The following is a 21,647-nucleotide window of genomic DNA, read 5'->3' as shown; positions in this document are numbered from 1 at the left end:
CAAACGTCCTGCACGGTGTTGGGCTGTAAGCACAAACCCCACCTGTGGATGTCGGGCCTTCATACCACCCTCATGGAGTCTGTTTCTGATCGTTTGAGTAGACACATGCACATTTGTGGCTTGCTGGAGGTCATTTTGCAAGGCTCTGGCAGTGCTCCTCCTGTTCCTCCTTGCACAAAGGCGGAGGTAGCGGTCCTGCTGCTGGGTTGTTGCCCTCCTATGGCCTCCTCCACGTCTCCTGATGTACTGGCCTGTCTCCTGGTAGCGCCTCCATGCTCTGGACACTACGCTGACAGACACAGCAAACCTTCTTGCCACAGCTCGCATTGATGTGCCATCCTGGATGAGCTGCACTACCTGAGTCACTTTTGTGGGTTGTAGACTCCGTCTCATGCTACCACTAGAGTGAAAGCACCGTCAGCTTTCAAAAGTGACCAAAACATCAGCCAGAAAGCATAGGAGCTGAGAAGTGGTCTGTGGTCACCACCTGCAGAACAACTCCTTTATTGGGGGTGTCTTGCTAATTGCCTATCATTTCCACCTGTTGTCTATTCCATTTGCACAACAGCATGGGAAATTGACTGTCAATCAGTGTTGCTTCCTAAGTGGACAGTTTGATTTCATAGAAGTGTGATTGACTTGGAGTTTCATTGTGTTGTTTAAGTGTTCCCTTTATTTTTTTGAGCAGTGTATATATATATATATATATATATATATTCTAAAAAACAAATGAGAGAGGCGCCCCTAGTGCAGTACAGACAATGTAATATACCTCCACCAAGAACACCCTAAAATCGGAGGTGTACCGTATTAAGTAGTCTCAAAACCACTTTCAAGCAACGTTTTTAGAAATCCAAATGTTCCCCGCTTCTGGCAGTAGACTCCTGGATGTAATGGTCACACCGGTATCTATGGTCTCAAACCGTGTAGTGCAAAGGATGAAAAGCAGAACGAACCATAGTGTAATACAGTTTTTTAAAACATTTATTTATCATTACACAAAATAATTGCCCGTACCATAAAAAAGTTATAAAACAGCTTATCTGATAGCAGATGTCTTAGTCCGTCACTCAACGTGTTTCGTCCGTCGCTATACTGCAGGACTTCCTCAGGAGTGTATACATAATGGCCCACCAGGGCCTCTATTTATACCCCTCTTAATGGGGGAAATAGCTTCAATTACTCAGGGAATTACCGGAAGTGATGTCACTTCCGGTCCCGAGTGTAAACAAACCAACTAACAAAAAACTTATTAATGTATTGTGTAATACTATGTCTCCCCCCATAGGTGCATCCTGATGCTGGCTCCCAAACTAACACAGTTCTGAGCGGCATCCCCGCTCCATCAGCCAGCGACCCCCTGGAAGTCGCGAGCGAGCCGGGCAGCGCTTCCGCCCTCAGTCAATCCAGTCTCAGGCGCACTCACTGAGCATGCGCGGGACTAAGCTGGTCACAACGCCACCTGTCCCTGCTGCTCTTGTGTGCGCCCACTGGAAATATTATGTTGTTTGAGTTGTCCACACATCACGGCGCCATATTTAGGGAGCCCAATCTGTTTTTATCTGGAATCTTATTACATAATCAAAATAATAACATTTTTGAATGGGTTGACATATAAAATGAATATATGTCATAGAATTGATCAATAAATAAGTGACTAAAAAGCAAATTAAAATACATTGAAGAAAAAAAAATATATATATATAAAAAAAATATATATATATATAAAAAAAAATAGAAGAAGGGACTAGGTGTTATGAGCCACGGCTGTGGCTCATTCCTGTTTTGCATGTCGGTGAGGTATTTTATGTTATACTTCTGTTTATGTTCCCCGTGGGTGTCATGGGGTGCTTGGAGCTCTCCCTTAAGGAGAGGATACTGTTATGAACCACAGGTAGTGGTTCATTCCTATTTTATGTTTATAGTTTTCTTGCAGGCCAGGATTTCCCTTTGCTCTGGTTTAGAGGATTATTGTTTGCTGTCAGTGGTCAGTCTGTGTAATTGCAGTCTGTTCCCATGTGTTCAGCCTCACCTGGCTGCTAATTGCATCTTGTCAGTTTGGAGTCATGCAACAGGGCAGCTGCATGACATAATTAATTAGGCCTCTCTGTTATATGCTGGCTGAGTGCAATTCACAGATGCTGGTGATATTTCTAGGTTTCCAGTCTGCTTGAGTTCTGAGCTTGTTCCTGCCAGTTCCTGAGCTCCTGTGTAGCAGTGTCTGTCGAGCTGCTTCCTGTGTCGATTCCTGTGTCAGTCCCTGTGTCGATTCCTGTGTCTGATCCCGTGTCCTGCCGTGAAGCGTTCCTGTCCAGAAGTCCTGTGGCTTTGCCTATGCCTGGTCGAGTTTCTGGCTTCTTGGTGTCCACCGGTCTGTCGTTTGGGATTCTGCCTGTCCTCCAGTTCTGAGAGTCTGTGTCGGCAGCATTGGGGGTTCCTGTCCGTTTGCCAGTATTCGTACCGGTTCTGTGAGTAGCGGCTCTGCCGCGTCCATCGGCCTAGGCCGCTGTATTCCGTTATTATTTCTGTCACTGGTGTTTTGCAGAGGGTTCTGCTTATGCTGTCACCGTCGGTACACAAAAGTATTGTGTCGGCGTGTGGTCAGCATTTCCTTTGTTGTTCTTTTCCTTTGGCGGCAAGCTGCACATACTTTGGTTTTAGGTTTGTTAGTAGCCCCTGACCTTGTTGTTTAGTTAGAGGGCCCATTGTTATCACCCTGTCTCGGTTCACTCTTTGTCTCTCATTAAGACCTGAGGGGGCATCGAAGTTGGGCAGACGTAATCCGCCCTTCAAACGCGGCTGCCATGGGCTCAAGCAACCATAGTCTCGCAAGAGTGTACTGACAGCACGGGCGAGACAACGGAGATAGGGCGCCAGGGGCTATTCCCTTTCCATTCCCCTTTCCCAGCATTACGTCCTGGTGCTCTGGACTCACTTCATAACATCTCCCTTGTTCTGAGCACCAGGAACCTAACATTATCACCAGCCATACCACAAAAAAGAAATAAAACTTTTTTCTTTTTTGGCCCAGTCCAGTGTCTAGTCTAGAATCCAGTCCTGTCTAGAATTCAGTGTGCAGAATCCAGTCCGGTGTTTAGAATCCAGTCCGGTGTTTAGAATCCAGTACGGTGTTTTTAAAAAAAAAAAACAGTCTTGTTTTGTCTAGTTTAAAAATTCAGTCTTGCCTTGTCTTGTCTTGTCTTGTCTAGTTTTAAATCCTCCTATGTCTACTATGCAAGCCCTGCAGGCATCTCTCTCAGCCCTGAACTCTGCTTTCAGTGCTTTGAGACCAGAGCGACTAGAAGTTTTGCAGCAATCCTTAAAGCAACTGCAAAACCTTCTGACTAAAATCTTGCTCATCTTGCCAGAAGTCGTTGAGAGTACATCTATCTCTAAAGAGACTCTTGTTCACAGTATGGTGACAAGAGAATCCTCTGGTTTAATTGAAGAGAAAAGGTTTAAAAGTTTTCTGCGGCCCAGGCTCTCAGAAGAGGAGCGTCTGCGTCGCAGAAACCTAAACTTATGCCTATATTGTGGGGGTTTAGGCCACTATCTGCAGACCTGTGAGTTGCGCAAGCCAAAGTGTGGTGACGAGTCTTGCCCTCTGGCCAAGTTGAGTCAGGATACAAGACCTACTCCTGTCTCTACTGTGGCAGAGGTACTTGTCACACAACCCACACTAAAAAACTCTCTGTCCTATAATTGGGGTCCTTGGGCAAGGGAGCCCCATTATAGATTCAGGAATCAAAAGAGAATGTTTCTCTCCTCTTGAGGTTCCTGTTGAAGCAGAGTTGCAAGCCCCTGGAGTGTTGCCCGATGCCCAGGTTCCTGGAGTGGTGCCCGATGCCCAGGGTCCTGGAGTGGTGCCCGTTGCCCAGGGTCCTGGAGTGGTGCCCGTTGTCCAGGGTCCTGGAGTGGTGCCCGTTGCCCAGGGTCCTGGAGTGGTGCCCGTTGCCCAGGGTCCTGGAGTGGTGCCCGTTGCCCAGGGTTCTGGAGAGGTGCCCTATGCTCAGGATCTTGGTGCGGTACCCAATGCCCAGAGTGCTGGAGCGGTGCCCGATGCCCAGAGTGCTGGAGCGGTGCCCGATGCCCAGAGTGCTGGAACGGTACCCGATGCCCAGAGCGCTGGAGCGGTACCCGATGCTCTAGCTTATAGAGGGACATCAAATATTATAGCTCAGGTTTCCATACCAGAAGGGGTCTCAGAAGCTGTTACCCCAGGTAGGGACTTGAAGAGCGCAACCCCAGAAAAGGTATCTAAAACCATAGTTCTTGAAGGGAACTCGAGAAGCAAAACCCCAGAAGGGATCTTTGAAGTAATATCCCCAAGTGGGGTCTCGAGAGACGCAGCCTCAAAGAAGGGTCTAGAGGTCGCTTCCCCAGGAAAGAACTTAAGAGGCATAGCATTTGTGGAGGTTCTGAAGGTTATAGCTTCAGCAAAAGTCCCGGAAGTCATAGTCCCGGGAGAAGTTTGGATAATTATCGACTCAGAGAGGGAGGCCAATGGCTCACTCCCAGTGAGGGAAGCCGATGGCTCGGTCCCAGTGAGGGAGGCTGATGGCTCGGTCCCAGTGGGGGAGGCCGACGGCTCGGTCCCAGTAAAAGAATCTGAGGCCACTGCCCCAGCGGGGTTCCCGGAGGCCACTGCCCCAGCGGGGTTCCCGAAGGCCACTGCCCCGGGTGGGGTTCAGAAAGTCACTGCCCCGGGTGGGGTTCAGAAAGTCACTGCCCCGGGTGGGGTTCAGAGATTCTCAGCCTCGAGTAAGGTCAATAGTGACCAGGTCCTAGCAAAGCACTCCAGTCAGTCAGATGGGAAGGAAACAGATCCTGACTCTGTTGATATCTCAACATCCATAATCTTTGATGGGGACTTAGCCCAATTTCTGGCGCTTTACAAACACTATTACATTATTATGTTGTCTAGACCATTTCTGGGCATTACTTCAGAGAACCTTGTGCTCTATCTGATTTATTCTTTTAGAGGAGAGCCTTTTGAGTGGGCGACCAGCCTAATGAAAGCTGAAGATCCCATTCTTCAGGATCCCCCAGCATTCAGTGATGCAATTATTAAAAGATACGGTTCCAAAGAAATTGGTTCAGGTTCCTCTAAGTCACCCGTCTTGTCTGCTGAGAGTCCACCAAATACTGTAAACTCGGCACAAGAGTCTCAGCCCGCTATTTTGACTGCAGGATGTGCTTTTCTGACTTCTTCTTCTAATAGGAGTACTTTGCCTGAAAGTTCAGCTCCCAAGGGTAAGAAACCTATCTTTGATTTGAACGCAGCCTTGCTGGGTGGTACCATCAGTTCAGACAATGTTTGGGGAATTACCTTGGTCAGACCTAAAGAGCTTTGTGAAAAGAAGAAGAAAAATAAATAATTTTTGACTCTTGCCTTGATAAAAAAAAAAAAAAGAATTTTTTCCTTGTCTTGTGTCCAGTGGCCACCGTCAAGGGGAGGGCACTGTTACAAGCTGTTACAGCTTGTTTCTGTTTTCTTGTCTGTTAGACCAGTGTGTCAGGTTTTTTTTTGTATCCCTTGTTTTGGATAGTCTGTATTTTGGGGTCCTTTGACCCCTCCTCAAGGGGGGGGGGGGGGTATTGTTATGAGCCACGGCTGTGGCTCATTCCTGTTTTGCATGTCGGTTAGGTATTTTATGTTATACTTCTGTTTATGTCCCCCGTGGGTGTCATGGGGTGCTTGGAGCTCTCCCTTAAGGAGAGGATACTGTTATGAACCACAGGTAGTGGTTCATTCCTATTTTATGTTTATAGTTCTCTTGCAGGCCAGGATTTCCCTTTGCTCTGGTTTAGAGGATTATTGTTTGCTGTCAGTGGTCAGTCTGTGTAATTGCAGTCTGTTCCCATGTGTTCAGCCTCACCTGGCTTCTAATTGCATCTTGTCAGTTTGGAGTCATGCAACAGGGCAGCTGCATGACATAATTAATTAGGCCTTTCTGTTATACGCTGGCTGAGTGCAATTCACAGACGCTGGTGATATTTCTAGGTTTCCAGTCTACTTGAGTTCTGAGCTTGTTCCTGCCAGTTCCTGAGCTCCTGTGTAGCAGTGTCTGTCGAGCTGCTTCCTGTGTCGATTCCTGTGTCCGTCCCTGTGTCGATTCCTGTGTCTGATCCCGTGTCCTGCCGTGAAGCGTTCCTGTCCAGAAGTCCTGTGGCTTTGCCTATGCCTGGTCGAGTTTCTGGCTTCTTGGTGTCCACCGGTCTGTCGTTTGGGATTCTGCCTGTCCTCCAGTTCTGAGAGTCTGTGTCGGCAGCATTGGGGGTTCCTGTCCGTTTGCCAGTATTCGTACTGGTTCCTTGAGTAGCGGCTCTGCCGCGTCCGTCGGCCTAGGCCGCTGTATTCCGTTATTATTTCTGTCACTGGTGTTTTGCAGAGGGTTCTGCTTATGCTGTCACCGCCGGTACACAAAAGTATTGTGTCGGCGTGTGGTCAGCATTTCCTTTGTTGTTCTTTTCCTTCTGGCGGCAAGCCGCACATACTTTGGTTTTAGGTTTGTTAGTAGCCCCTGGCCTTGTTGTTTAGTTAGAGGGCCCCTTGTTATCACCCTGTCTCGGTTCACTCTTTGTCTCTCATTAAGACCTGAGGGGGCATCGAAGTTGGGCAGACGTAATCCGCCCTTCAAACGCGGCTGCCATGGGCTCAAGCAACCATAGTCTCGCAAGAGTGTACTGACAGCACGGGCGAGACAACGGAGATAGGGCGCCAGTGGCTATTCCCTTTCCATTCCCCTTTCCCAGCATTACGTCCTGGTGCTCTGGACTCACTTCATAACATCTCCCTTGTTCTGAGCACCAGGAACCTAACACTAGGATTAATAAATAAGAGTTTTCTGGTGAAGATCATATTAGAAATTGCTTAAAAAATATAAATTAATTACTATATATATAAGCTTATAGAGACTCTGCACAAAGTTTATATAAAATATAATGCATACTTCAAAACATATTTCGTATGAGCATATAATTAAAATAATCCTTAAAATTATCTCAATAATAAAACAAACTAAAATATATCACCAAACTTTCAGAGGAATGGAGCAATTTCATAATTATCATTAAGTCCTCTAGGGGCCAAAGTTTTTAGTTCGTAGATCCAATACATCTCTCTTTGGGAAAGTTTTTTTTCCCTGTCTCCACCTCTTGGCCCCAATTTGACATTCTCTAGGGTTCTTACTGTTAATTCTTTCGTCTCAGATCCATGGAAAGTTTTGAAATGTCTTGGAATAATATGGTGTTCCTGTTTATTCTTTATGCTCCGGATATGTTCCTGAATCCGGATTTTCAATGGGCGTTTGGTTTTCCCTATATACTTCAGTTTGCAGGGACATTCTATCATGTAGATGACCCAAGGTGTATTGCACGTTGTACGATCTCTTGTTGTGTATGATTTTGATCTTTCTGAATTAGTAAAAGAACTTGATTGGGGGTGTATAAATTGGCAGACATTACAGTGTTGGCACTTGAAAAGACCTTTCATATCCCATTGTGTCTTCACCTCTGGTTTCATTGATGGTATCATACTCGGTGCCAAATGGTCCTTCAAACTTTTAGCTTTTTTGAAAACCACCATCGGTTTTTCCGGTAAAATTGTGTTTAAAACCGTGTCCATCTTTAGTATACCCCAATGTTTATTTAAAATTGCCCGGATTCGTTTTTCCTGGCAGTTGAACCTAGTAATAAAGTTAAAACCTTGTTCTTTCGGAGTTTTATTCTTGTATGTTAAAAGCTCATTTCGCTTTGTAGCATATGTTCTGTTTTTTTGCCTCCTTAACCAAGTCCTTGGGGTAATCTCTTTCTAGGAATCTTTCTCCATATAATACGACTTGTTCCTCACAATCCTACCTCTTACTACAGTTTCTTTTAACTCGACAGAATTGTGAGTAGGGTATATTCGTTTTCCATTTTGTTGCGTGATTGCTTTTAAAGTGTACATAAGAGTTGCTGTCAACTGTTTTCACAAAATTCTTCGTGACAACCTTATCCCCTTCTGCCATCAATATCAAATCCGTCGTTATATACATCCATAAACACGAAAAAGGGATTAGTTCATGTCTGGAATTTCTGAACGGCGATCCTAATCCGGACGCAAAACATAAAGATCTGATTTGAATTTTAATTGATTTTATATTGAAACACAATTATTTTAAATTTTTAGAGGATTTTTATTTACAGACGTGTGGAACCGCAATGGGTACAGTTTTCGCACCCAGCTTCGCCAATCTACAAATGGGAAGCTGGGAAGAGAAATATGTTTATGCAAATAATCCCTTCTTGGAGAATATAATTCTATTTAAAAGATATATTGACGATATACTTCTGATTTGGAATGGTACGGTGGACACATTTTATGATTTTATGACACATATCGAGAGGAATGATTTTAACTTGTCCTTCACCCACAAGACAGATGATACTTGGATCGAATACCTGGATTTGATATTAATGGCAGAAGGGGATAAGGTTGTCACGAAGAATTTTGTGAAAACAGTTGACAGCAACTCTTATGTACACTTTAAAAGCAATCACGCAACAAAATGGAAAACAAATATACCCTACTCACAATTCTGTCGAGTTAAAAGAAACTGTAGTAAAAGGGAGGATTGTGAGGAACAAGTCGTATTATATGGAGAAAGATTCCTAGAAAGAAGTTACCCCAAGGACTTGGTTGAGGAGGCAAAAAACAGAACATATGCTACAAAGCGAAATGAGCTTTTAACATACAAGAATAAAACTCCGAAAGAACAAGGTTTTAACTTTATTACTAGGTTCAACTGCCAGGAAAAACGAATCCGGGCAATTTTAAATAAACATTGGGGTATACTAAAGATGGACACGGTTTTAAACACAATTTTACCGGAAAAACCGATGGTGGTTTTCAAAAAAGCTAAAAGTTTGAAGGACCATTTGGCACCGAGTATGATACCATCAATGAAACCAGAGGTGAAGACACAATGGGATATGAAAGGTCTTTTCAAGTGCCAACACTGTATTGTCTGCCAATTTATACACCCCCGATCAAGTTCTTTTACTAATTCAGAAGGATCAAAATCATACACAACAAGAGATCGTGCAACGTGCAATACACCTTGGGTCATCTACATGATAGAATGTCCCTGCAAACTGAAGTATATAGGGAAAACCAAACGCCCATTGAAAATCCGGATTCAGGAACATATCCGGAGCATAAAGAATAAACAGGAACACCATATTATTCCAAGACATTTCAAAACTTTCCATGGATCTGAGACGAAAGAATTAACAGTAAGAACCCTAGAGAATGTCAAATTGGGGCCAAGAGGTGGAGACAGGGAAAAAAAAACTTTCCCAAAGAGAGATGTATTGGATCTACGAACTAAAAACTTTGGCCCCTAGAGGACTTAATGATAATTATGAAATTGCTCCATTCCTCTGAAAGTTTGGTGATATATTTTAGTTTGTTTTATTATTGAGATAATTTTAAGGATTATTTTAATTACATGCTCATACGAAATATGTTTTGAAGTATGCATTATATTTTATATATACTTTGTGCAGAGTCTCTATAAGCTTATATATATAGTAATTAATTGATATTTTTTAAGCAATTTCTAATATGATCTTCACCAGAAAACTCTTATTCATTAATCCTAGTCCCTTCTTCTATTTTTTTTTAAATATATATATATTTTTATATATATATGTTTTTTCTTCAATGTATTTTAATTTGCTTTTTAGTCACTTATTTATTGATCAATTCTATGACATATAATCATTTTATATGTCAACCCATTCAAAAATGATATTATTTTGATTATGTAATAAGATTCCAGATATAAACAGATTGGGCTCCCTAAATATGGCGCCGTGATGTGTGGACAACTCAAGCAACATAATATTTCCAGTGGGCGCACACAAGAGCAGCGGGGACGGGCGGCGTTGTGACTAGCTTAGTCCCGCGCATGCTCAGTGAGTGCGCCTGACGCTGGATTGACTGAGGGCGGAAGCGCTGCCCGGCTCGCTCGCGACTTCCGGCGGTTGCGGACGGCGGGAGCGGGGACGCCGCTCAGAACTGTGTTAGTTTGGGAGCCAGCATCAGGATGCACCTATGGGGGGAGACATAGTATTACACAATACATTAATAAGTGTTTTGTTAGTTGGTTTGTTTACACTCGGGACCGGAAGTGACATCACTTCCGGTAATTCCCTGAGTAATTGAAGCTATTTCCCCCATTAAGAGGGGTATAAATAGAGGCCCTGGTGGGCCATTATGTATACACTCCTGAGGAAGTCCTGCAGTATAGCGACGGACGAAACGCGTTGAGTGACGGACTAAGATATCTGCTATCAGATAAGCTGTTTTATAATTTTTTATGGTACGGGCAATTATTTTGTGTAATGATAAATAAATGTTTTAAAAAACTGTATTACACTATGGTTCGTTCTGCTTTTCATCCTTTGCACTACACGGTTTGAGACCATAGATACCAGTGTGACCATTACATCCAGGAGTCTACTGCCAGAAGCGGGGAACATTTGGATTTCTAAAAACGTTGCTTGAAAGTGGTTTTGAGACCACTTAATACGGTACACCTCCGATTTTAGGGTGTTCTTGGTGGAGGTATATTACATTGTCTGTACTGCACTAGGGGCGCCTCTCTCATTTGTTTTTTAGAATTTATTGAAGATCTGCCGGAACAGCGGGTCGTCTGGAGAATAGGCTGCCACCCCAGAAAATATAGGGGAAGTGCTCTGGACAAATTAAGAACTATTATAAACTGTATGAACTTTTAGAGGAAGGTCATTTGCGCCAATTATCACTCTTCTAACAGCCATATATATATATATATATACTGTATACACACGCACACACACACGCACACACACACCATATTTGTTTAAAGGGGGGGGGGACTGAACTCAAACTTGCCTCCGGGCAACTGGGATGTACCCTGACTGATATAAAAAGTATATTAAAAGTTATTGCATCCACATTGCCAAGGAGGGAGTCTACAGGTCTCACTGTGCTTTCAGTTAGTTGTTGACTGGAAACATGCATATTACTACAGTAGCTACATGGAGTAACAGAGTGGTGTCACCGATGCAGTGTACAGTATAAACCAGGGAGCAGTGCTGGAACAGTGAGCAAAAATGCCTACTACAGCAATATCAGGCTTGAGGCTCACTTCCTTAGCAAGGAGACTGGTGAGTGTCTAATGGTTAGTGGCTTTTTCTGAAGCTCTGTCCTGGTGCCCCTACTATAATAAATATATGGTGATTTACATGACCGCATTGCGAGTTGGGGTAACATTTTCATACCATGACAGACTGCTGGAAATTATGCCCATTCATTTACAGATTAAACACATACATTGTAATAAGGGTCCCCAAATATATCTAAAACAATGTTTGCACATTAAACAGAAGAGTGGGTGAAGTATTATAGTACCACTTTAGAATACCACTATAAGATAAAGAAAATCTGAATTAAATAATGTATTAGGTATATTTGTTCTCCCAGCTGGGAGAACAACTTGGAAAAAGGAGCATTACATTTTAATATCACTTTTGCAATATAAATATGAAGAGAATACTGTTCTGTGTAACTATGACCTGGTGTCAAGTGTCTATAGCTTGTCATTGTAAAAGATGTCTTTCTCACTCTCCACCATCTCATGAAATGCATACGCTCCAGTGGGAGACGTGTTAATTATCAAATGTAATTAGTATTAACTAATGAGATAAAATGTTGTTATTTGTTAAACTGAAATGACTGTGGGCTTAGGGAGCTGTGGTGTTACTGTCCTGACTGGTCTAATCCTTCCCTAATTCACTAAATAAAAGAACATGAAATGCAATCTCATCTTTACTTAATAAAACTAAGAGAACCATTTAAATGGGCTAATGCAGTTGATGGTAATTAGAACATTAGCTCTGATTTGCATAATCAGTGCTTACCATTTTTCATGGGTTAATTAGACATTATGTAAATGCTGCTGTGATTGCACTGTGCTATATTTGTTACTAAAAATTGGGGAACATTACACCTTATCTCTTGGGGGCTGTGCTCTCAGTATGAATATCTTAAGTACCCTTAATGCCTTTGATGTTCACATAAATGTAAAATTTTTGTTTTCATATTTGCTATTTTTTTAAGAATTAGAATAATTACTAACCATGGAAAAATGTGATATAACTGTATACAAAATAAAATGCTTGTTTTTACTACATGTAACACAAATTCTTAGAAATCCAGAAATATGGTTTTAATAGAACCACAGTATATGACTACAATTATTTTTCCTATGAGCAGTAAACCTTGCTTCTATCTGATTATGGTCATTTTAAACTTCAGATACCATGTTGTCTCCCTAAAGTATTTTTAAATTGTGAATTGCATTAGCCTCCACTCTATTATCGGCATCGCATTACAGCCTGTAAAAGAAAAGTATTACGCTTGTAATAAAAATCTGATACTCTTATAAAGAGCATGGGGGGAGACAAAGTCTTCTTTGTTCATCTCTTAAATTAAATTAATACCTAATTGGGCCCACCTGGAAACCTAGTGTAGGGGGCTGAATAGTGAAAGTATATTATACATTGGAACAGACAGTATTTGATTTACACATATGCAGCGTTCAACGTGTGAAGGAAAATCATAATAGAAATATAAAAGGTGTTAGATTTTGTTGTTTGAGATAACTGGAAGATCCTTTGGTAGTTATGATGTAAACTACAGCCTCAATTACTCACATGTATTTATAGATCAGAAAATAATCAGATGCTGCAGCTTAATGAGTACATATAAAGTTCTGCTATATTTGTGAATAATATTGCATCTAATGAGAAAGTCAGGCTTTGGGCTTAAGCCGGGTACACACTGAAGCGATGTGTATCTGGACAATATGGTGGCCGACTGGCCCACATATCTGACCATGCGTACATATCAGTGCAATGTAATAAATAACGGAGCGACTTCTTGCTCAGTCCTTCATTACACTGCACAGCGCTTCATGCAATAACATCCGGTTGGCCGTGTATGAGACTGTGGGAGTGCACATATTGGGCATACACACTAAGCGACATGCTCGATATATCATTCCGATCTCGTCTTAGTGTGTACCCAGCTTTAGGCACCGAAGGCAAGTACCTTTGTCAGTTGGTGAACTGTTGGTCAAAGTCAATTTTCTGGATTGTAGGTGGAAATTTATCAAAGCTTGGAAAGAGATAAAGTTGAGAGAGATATAGGGGTTGATGTACCAAGCAGTAAAAAGAGTGAAGTGGACCAGCAGAGAGGTTGCCCCTAGCAACCTATCATCTATGAAGAGGAATTTATCAAGTACACTGTATAAAAGGGTAGGTAGATGACTGGTTTCTATGGGCAACTTCACTCTTTTCGCTGCTTGATACATCACCCCCAAAGTACTAACTAACTGTTATTTTACAGACTGTGTTCGCAAAATGGCATGAGCTGACTGGTTAATACTTTATCTCTTTCCAAGCTTTGATAAATATGGGGCACATCGCCTTATACAATTTGCAAGTTTGTTATGAAAAGCCATTATAATAGATATGTTAGACACAGTTATGTCATTCAAGCAAAAATACGAATGCATTAATCGGCGCCATCTGAAACAGATGTCATCACAAGAAAGACACAGATGCATCAGAAAAGGGTAATATGGTTCTCTTTGTGAAAATGTATGGTCAGGGACAATAGACGCCAAATCTTTTTATATCCTACCTAGGAAATGAATATACTTAGGCAGGGCGTCTTAACAGTAGTGTAGGCCCCTGGGCAAAGCAATGCACTGGGTCCCCTACCCATCCTCCAGTGGTAAGGTGAGGGGAGCTATCAGTGACAGTTGTGATGTCACGAGGGTGATGGGCGGTGTTCTATCTTCCGCTCATCATGTAGGAGCTGAAGCAGTAATTTCTGCTAATTACTCCTTTACTGCACAGATGGGGGAGAAGGGGCGGGAGGGAGAACACTAAACTATAGAATGGGGCATTGGGCTGAATGAACAGGCCCCGTACATGACTTCCAGGTAGAAGTAGGTGTTTAATATGCATAATTTTCTGGTGGGAGGGCAGCTTGCTTGACTGCAGATATCTCCAGTACCTGGACATAGATTTCTTAGCTTTGGGATAAAAACGTAGAGAGAAAAAGTAGAGAGTCCCACTTTTCAGGAGGAACTGAGAACTTGGGGATCAGAGTTCAGGAGCCAGAGCTATCCACCAACTGCATACCATGCGTGTGGAGCTGGAGCAGGGACCAGCTGCTGGAAGGCTGATATCTCTGATTCTGGACATAGAAGAGAGAAGCTACCCTCAGAAAAACTCTTAAGTCAGACGGAACTGACTTAGGCTGGGAAGAGCAATTAACAGGCTTGGATGGGGATATCTCCAGTTTCTCTGGGCCAATTTTCAAAAATCTAGTACCCCTGGAAAAAGGGGACCCTCAGGTATCAGCATAGGGCCTTTATACTCTTGAGGCCCTTGGGAAACTGCCCATTGAGCCCATATGAAAAGACGGCCCTGTACCTAGGGGTCTATTTATTAAGCATTAAAGTGGATGGAGATAAAGTACCAGCCAATCAGCTCCTAACTGCCATGTTACAGGCGGTGTTTGAAAAATTACAGCTAGAAGCTGAATGGTGGGCACCTTATCTCTCTCCACTTTATTTCTCTCCAAGGCTTAGTACATAGACCCCAATGACCTGTAAGCCGATGGAACTGACAACAAAAGGGACTTTTGGTTTCGCAGTTATGCTACAGTAAGAGGATAGTAATGGTGATACACATGAGGATTAGCACTGTACCTGTTACGAGGGCTCGGTCCAAGTCTCTGACATGTAACTGTTGTGGTGGAGTGTTTGCCGCCATTCCCCAGTTCTTGCTTAACATCCCACTGCCGTACATCACTGATCTTCACATTCAGAATGTTAACACCTTTCTTCACCTTGGCCCTGTGTTGACAGATACAACATTACAGTGATTTATTTTTGACAGTCATAACTTGGAAGGCCACCTCTACTTATTTAATACTTGCCAGGCAAAGAAACAATGTCATGTGGATGAATTCTATGTTATAATAGCATCCTGTAAGTGAAAACATGATGATCTATTTTATAATCACAGCATATTTGCTCATTCATTGAGAAGTAGAACAAAAATAGCCATTTAGTGTTTTCAAAACCATTGTGGTATTTTGATAGAAAGTTTTAAATGCTACTATAAAGATTATATATATATATATATATATATATATTTATTTATTTATTTATATATATATATATATATATATATATATATATATATATATATATATATATACACCTACACACACACCATATACAGGTTGAGTATCCCATATCCAAATATTCCGAAATACGGAATATTCCGAAATACGGACTTTTTTGAGTGAGAGTGAGATAGTGAAACCTTTGTTTTTTGATGGCTCAATGTACACAAACTTTGTTTAATACACAAAGTTATTAAAAATATTGTATTAAATGACCTTCAGGCTGTGTGTATAAGGTGTATATGAAACATAAATGAATTGTGTGAATGTATATACACTTTGTTCAATGCACAAAGCTGTATAGAGTACCATTACATATTCAATACATACAGTATATTATTTATGCATATCCAAATAATGCACATATAAGAAATGCTTAATTATAATAAAAAACAACAACAACAACTATCCTTTATCCAGTGAATAGCAGACAGCCATTGTTACAGTCTTTGCATGAAGTGATCTATGGTTAACACGCATACCATGTAACATGCTGGAATAGATGACATTCAGAACAATATATAAATATTTTATGGGTAAGCATCAAATGATGTTCTCCGATAAATGCAGAGGCTGATTTAATGTAAACATTGCTTCTCTTATTGCAGCTGACCAGCCACATACATATTAACTATTTGCTTTAAGCACTCAGAATGACTTGGGTAGCCGTTGGTGAGCAGCAGTCTATGTAAAACAATGCAAATCCTCAGAATTTACATGAATGCACTCAGAACAGCTCAAGGTCTTAAATGTTTGACCTTCTCTCCTTTATAATACACCATTCTGAAAATGAAATTGTGAATAACTAGTTTTCTCTAACGTCCTAAGTGGATGCTGGGGACTCCGTCAGGACCATGGGGTTTAGCGGCTCCGCAGGAGACAGGGCACAATAATAAAAGCTTTAGGATCAGGTGGTGTGCACTGGCTCCTCCCCCTATGACCCTCCTCCAAGCCTCAGTTAGATTTTTGTGCCCGGCCGAGAAGGGTGCAATCTAGGTGGCTCTCTTGAGCTGCTTAGAATAAAAGTTTAAGTTAGGTTTTTTATTTTCAGTGAGTCCTGCTGGCAACAGGCTCACTGCTACGAGGGACTTAGGGGAGAGAAGTAAACTCACCTGCGTGCAGGATGGATTTGCTTCTTAGGCTACTGGACACCATTAGCTCCAGAGGGAGTCGGAACACAGGTCTCACCCTGGGGTTCGTCCCGGAGCCGTGCCGCCGACCCCCCTTGCAGATGCCGAAGTTGAAGAGGTCCAGAGGTCCAGAAACAGGCGGCAGAAGACTTTCAGTCTTCATAAGGTAGCGCACAGCACTGCAGCTGTGCGCCATTGTTGTCAGCACACTTCATACCAGCGGTCACTGAGGGTGCAGGGCGCTGGGGGGGGCGCCCTGGGCAGCAATGTATTATACCTTTTTTATGGCTAAAATACATCACATATAGCCCTTGAGGCTATATGGATGTATTTAACCCCTGCCAGATCTCACAAACTCAGGGAGAAGAGCCCGCCGTTTTAGGGGGCGGGGCCTATTCTCCTCAGCACACGGCGCCATTTTCCTGCTCAGCTCTGCTGTGAGGAAGGCTCCCAGGCTCTCCCCTGCACTGCACTACAGAAACAGGGTTAAAACAGAGAGGGGGGGGCACTTATTTGGCGATATGATTACATATGTGAAAATGCTATAAGGGAAAACACTTGTATAAGGGGTTGTCCCTGTATAATTATAGCGTTTTTGGTGTGTGCTGGCAAACTCTCCCTCTGTCTCCCCAAAGGGCTAGTGGGGTCCTGTCCTCTATCAGAGCATTCCCTGTGTGTGTGCTGTGTGTCGGTACGTGTGTGTCGACATGTAGGAGGACGATGTTGGTGAGGAGGCGGAGCAAATTGCCTGTATTGGTGATGTCACTCTCTAGGGAGTCGACACCGGAATGGATGGCTTATTTAGGAATTACGTGATAATGTCAACACGATGCAAGGTCGGTTGACGACATGAGACGGCCGGCAAACAAATTAGTACCTGTCCAGGCGTCTCAGACACCGTCAGGGGCTTGTAAAAACGCCCATTTACCTCAGTTGGTCGACACAGACACAGACACGGACACTGACTTCAGTGTCGACGGTGAAGAAACAAACGTATTTTCCTTTAGGGCCACACGTTACATGTTAAGGGCAATGAAGGAGGTGTTACATATTTCTGATACTACAAGTACCACAAATAAGGGTATTATGTAGGGTGGGAATAATCTACTTGTAGTTTTTCCTGAATCAGATAAATTAAAGTGTGTGATGATACGTGGGTTTCCTCCGATAGAAAATTATTGGAGGTATACCCTTTCCCGCCAGAAGTGAGGGCGAGTTGGGAAACACACCTTAGGGTGGATAAGGCGCTCACACGCTTATAAAAACAAGTGGCGTTACCGTCTCCAGATACGGCCGCCCTCAAAGAGCCAGCTGATAGGAAGCTGAAAAATATCCTAAAAAGTATATACACACATACTGGTGTTATACTACGACCAGCAATCGCCTCAGCCTGGATGTGCAGCGCTGGGGGGGCTTGGTCAGATTTCCTGACTGAAAATATTGATACCCTTGACAGGAACAATATTTTATTGACTATAGAGCATTTTAAGGATGCATTTCTATATATGCGAGATGCGCAGAGGGATATTTGCATTCTGGCATCAAGAGTAGATGTGATGTCCATATCTGCCAGACGATGTTTATAGACACGACAGTGGTCAGGTGATGCAGATTCCAGACGGCACATGGAAGTATTGCCGTATAAAGGGGCGGTCCATCGGACCTGGTGGCCATGGCAACAGCTGGAAAATCCACTTTTGTTACCCCAAGTCACATCTCAGCAGAAAAGGACACAGTCTTTTCAGTCTCAGTCCTTTCGTACCCATAAAGGCAGGCGGGCAAAAGGCCAGTCATATCTGCCCAGGGTTAGAGGAAAGGGAAGAAGACTGCAGCAGGCAGCCCATTCCCAGGAACAGAAGTCCTCCACAGCTTCTGCCAAGTCCGCAGCATGACGCTGGGGCCATACAAGCGGACTCAGGTGCGGTGGGGGGTCATCTCAAGAGTTTCAGCACGCAGTGGGCTCACTCGCAAGTGGACTCCTGGATCCTACACGTAGTATCCCAGGTGTACATTGGAAATTCGAGACGTCTTCCCCTCACAAGTTCCTGAAGTCTGCTTTACCAACGTCTCCCTCCGACAGGGAGGCAGTATTGGAAAAAAATTCACAGGCTGTATTCCCAGCAGGTGATAATCAAAGTACCCCTCCTACAACAAGGGAAGGGGTATTATTCCACACTATATTGTGGTACTGAAGCCAAACGGCTCGGTGAGATCTAAAAGATTTGAACAATTACATACAAGGGTTCAAATCAAGATGGAGTCACTCAGAGCAGTGATAGCGAACCAGGACGATATGGTGTCACTGGATATCAGGGACGCTTACCTACATGTCAAAATTTTGCCCTTCTCACCAAGGGTATCTCAGGTTCGTGGTACAGAACTGTCACTATCAGTTCAGACGCTGCCGTTTGGATTGTCCACGGCACCCCGGGTCTTTACCATGGTAATGGCCGAAATGATGATTCTTCCTAAAAGAAATATGGACGCTTTCCTGATAAGGGCAAGGTCCAGAGAACAGTTGGCGGTCGGAGTAGCACTATCTCAAGTAGTTCTACGACAGCACGAGTGGATTCTAAATATTCCAAAATCGCAGCTTTTTCCGACGACACGTCTAATGTTCCTAGGAATGATTCTGGACACAGTCCAGAAAAGGATGTTTTCTCCCGGAGAAGAAGACCAGGGAGTTATCCGAGCTAGTCAGGAACCTCCTAAAACCAGGAAAAGTATCAGTGCATCATTGCACAAGGGTCCTGTGAAAAATGGTGGTTTCTTACAAAGCGATCCCATTCGGTAGATTTCACGCAAGAACCTTTCAGTGGAATCTGCTGGGAAAATGGTCCGGATCGCATCTTCAGATGCATCAGCGGATAACCCTGTCTCCAAGGACAAGGGTGTTTTCTTCTGCGGTGGCTGCAGAGTGCTCATCTATGAAAGGGCCGCAGATTCGACATTCAGGACTGGGTCCTGGTGACCACGGATGCCAGCCTGAGTGGCTGGGGAGCAGTCACACAAGGAAAAAATTTCTAGGGAGTGTGATCAAGTCTGGAGACTTCTCTCCACATAAATATACTGGAGCTAAGAGCAATTTACAAGGCTCTAAGCTTAGCAAGACCTCTGCTTCAAGGTCAGCCGGTATTGATCCAGTGGGACAACATCACGGCAGTCGCCCACGTAAACAGACAGGGCGGCACATGAAGCAGGAGGGAAATGGCAGAAACTGCAAGGATTCTTCGCTGGGCGAAAAATCATGTGATAACACTCTCAGCAGTGTTAATTCCGGGAGTGGAAAACTGGGAAGCAAACTTCCTCAGCAGGCATAACCTCCACCCGGGAGAGTGGGGACTTCAGCGGGAAGTCTTCCACATGATTGTAAACCGTTGGGAAAAACCAAAGGTGGACATGATGGCGTCCCGCCTGAACAAAAAACTAGACAAATATTGCGCCAGGTCAAGGGACCCTCAGGCAATAGCGGTGGACGCTCTGGTAACACTGTGGGTGTACCAGTCAGGGTATGTGTTCCCTCCTATGCATCTCATACCAAAAGTACTGAGAATCATAAGAAGGAGATGAGTAAGAACGATACTCGTGGTTCCGGATGGGTCAAGAAGGACTTGGTACCCGGAACTTCAAGAGATGCTCACGGAAGAACCGTGGCCTCTACCTTTAAGAAAGGACCTGCTCCAGCAGGGGCCTTGTCTGTTCCAAGACTTACCGCGGCTGCGTTTGACGGCATGGCAGTTGAACGCCGGATCCTGAAAGGGCATTCCAGATGAAGTCATCCCTACCCTGGTCGAAGCCAGGAAGGATGTAACCGCAAAACATTTTCACCGCATTTGGCGAAAATATGTTGCGTGGTGTGAGGCCAAGAAGGTCCCTACAGAGGAATTCCAACTGGGTCGTTTCCTACATTTCCTGAAAACAGGACTGTCTATGGGCCTAAAATTAGGGTCCATTAAGGTTCAAATTTCGACCCTGTCAAATTTCTTCCAGAAAGAACTGGCTTCAGTGCCTGAAGTTCAGACGTTTGTAAAAGGGGTACTGCATATACAGCCTCCTTTTGTGCCCCCAGTGGCACCTTGGGATCTCAATGTTGTTTTGAGTTTCCTAAAGTCACATTGGTTTGATCCACTCACCAATGTGGAATTAAAATATTTCACATGGAAGGTGAAGATTCTATTAGCCCTGGCTTCAGCCAGGCGTGTGTCAGAATGGGCGGCTTTATCATATAAAAGCCCTTACTTAATTTTTCATTCTGACAGGGCAGAATTGAGGACTCGTCCTCAATTTCTCCTTAAGGTGTTTTCTGTTTTTCACATGAACCAACCTATTGTGGTACCTGCGGCTACTAGGGACTTGGAGGACTCCAAGTTACTTGACGTTGTCAGGGACCTGAAAATATATGTTTCCAGGACGTCTGGAGTCAGAAAATCTGACTCGCTGTTTAGCCTGTATGCACCCAACAAGATGGGTGTTCCTGCTTCTAAGCAGACGATTGCTCGCTGGATTTGTAGTACAATTCAGCTTGCACATTCTGTGGCAGGCTTGCCACAGCCAAAATCAGTAAAAGCCCATTCCACAAGGAAGTGGGCTCATCTTGGGCGGCTGCCCAAGGGGTCTCGGCTTTACAACTTTGCCGAGCTGCTACTTGGTCAGGGGCACACCCTGACTGAGGAGGACCAGGAGTTCTCTCATTCGGTGCTGCAGAGTCATCCGCACTCTCCCGCCCGTTTGGGAGCTTTGGTATAATCCCCATGGTCCTGACGGAGTCCCCAGCATCCACTTAGGACGTTAGAGAAAATAAGAATTTACTTACCGATAATTCTATTTCTCGTAGTCCGTAGTGGATGCTGGGCGCCCATCCCAAGTGCGGATTGTCTGCAATACTTGTACATAGTTATTGTTACAAAAATCGGGTTATTCTTGTTATGAGCCATCTTTTCAGAGGCTCCTTCGTTGTTATCATACTGTTAACTGGGTTCAGATCACAGGTTGTACGGTGTGATTGGTGTGGCTGGTATGAGTCTTACCCGGGATTCAATATCCTTCCTTATTATGCACGCTCGTCCGGGCACAGTATCCTAACTGAGGCTTGGAGGAGGGTCATAGGGGGAGGAGCCAGTGCACACCACCTGATCCTAAAGCTTTTATTATTGTGCCCTGTCTCCTGCGGAGCCGCTAAACCCCATGGTCCTGACGGAGTCCCCAGCATCCACTACGGA

General features: G+C 43.8%; 1 protein-coding gene across 2 annotated transcripts in view; it reads right to left on the bottom strand.

Moving 5' to 3' along the window:
- The window catches only part of TMEM132C (transmembrane protein 132C), a 716,061-nt gene that overhangs the window by 270,963 nt on the left and 423,451 nt on the right, over window positions 1–21,647 (bottom strand). For both annotated transcript variants that reach the window (XM_063964604.1, XM_063964603.1), the window contains one exon: window positions 14,817–14,963. In XM_063964604.1, the coding sequence (XP_063820674.1) occupies window positions 14,817–14,963 (147 nt within the window). The remainder of the gene's footprint in view (window positions 1–14,816; window positions 14,964–21,647) is intronic.

This window comes from Pseudophryne corroboree, chromosome 1, assembly GCF_028390025.1.
Source record: "Pseudophryne corroboree isolate aPseCor3 chromosome 1, aPseCor3.hap2, whole genome shotgun sequence".
Classification (NCBI taxonomy): Eukaryota; Metazoa; Chordata; class Amphibia; order Anura; family Myobatrachidae; genus Pseudophryne; species Pseudophryne corroboree.
Note: the sequence above shows the minus strand (reverse complement) of the source record. Positions and strands in the feature narration are given on the sequence as shown.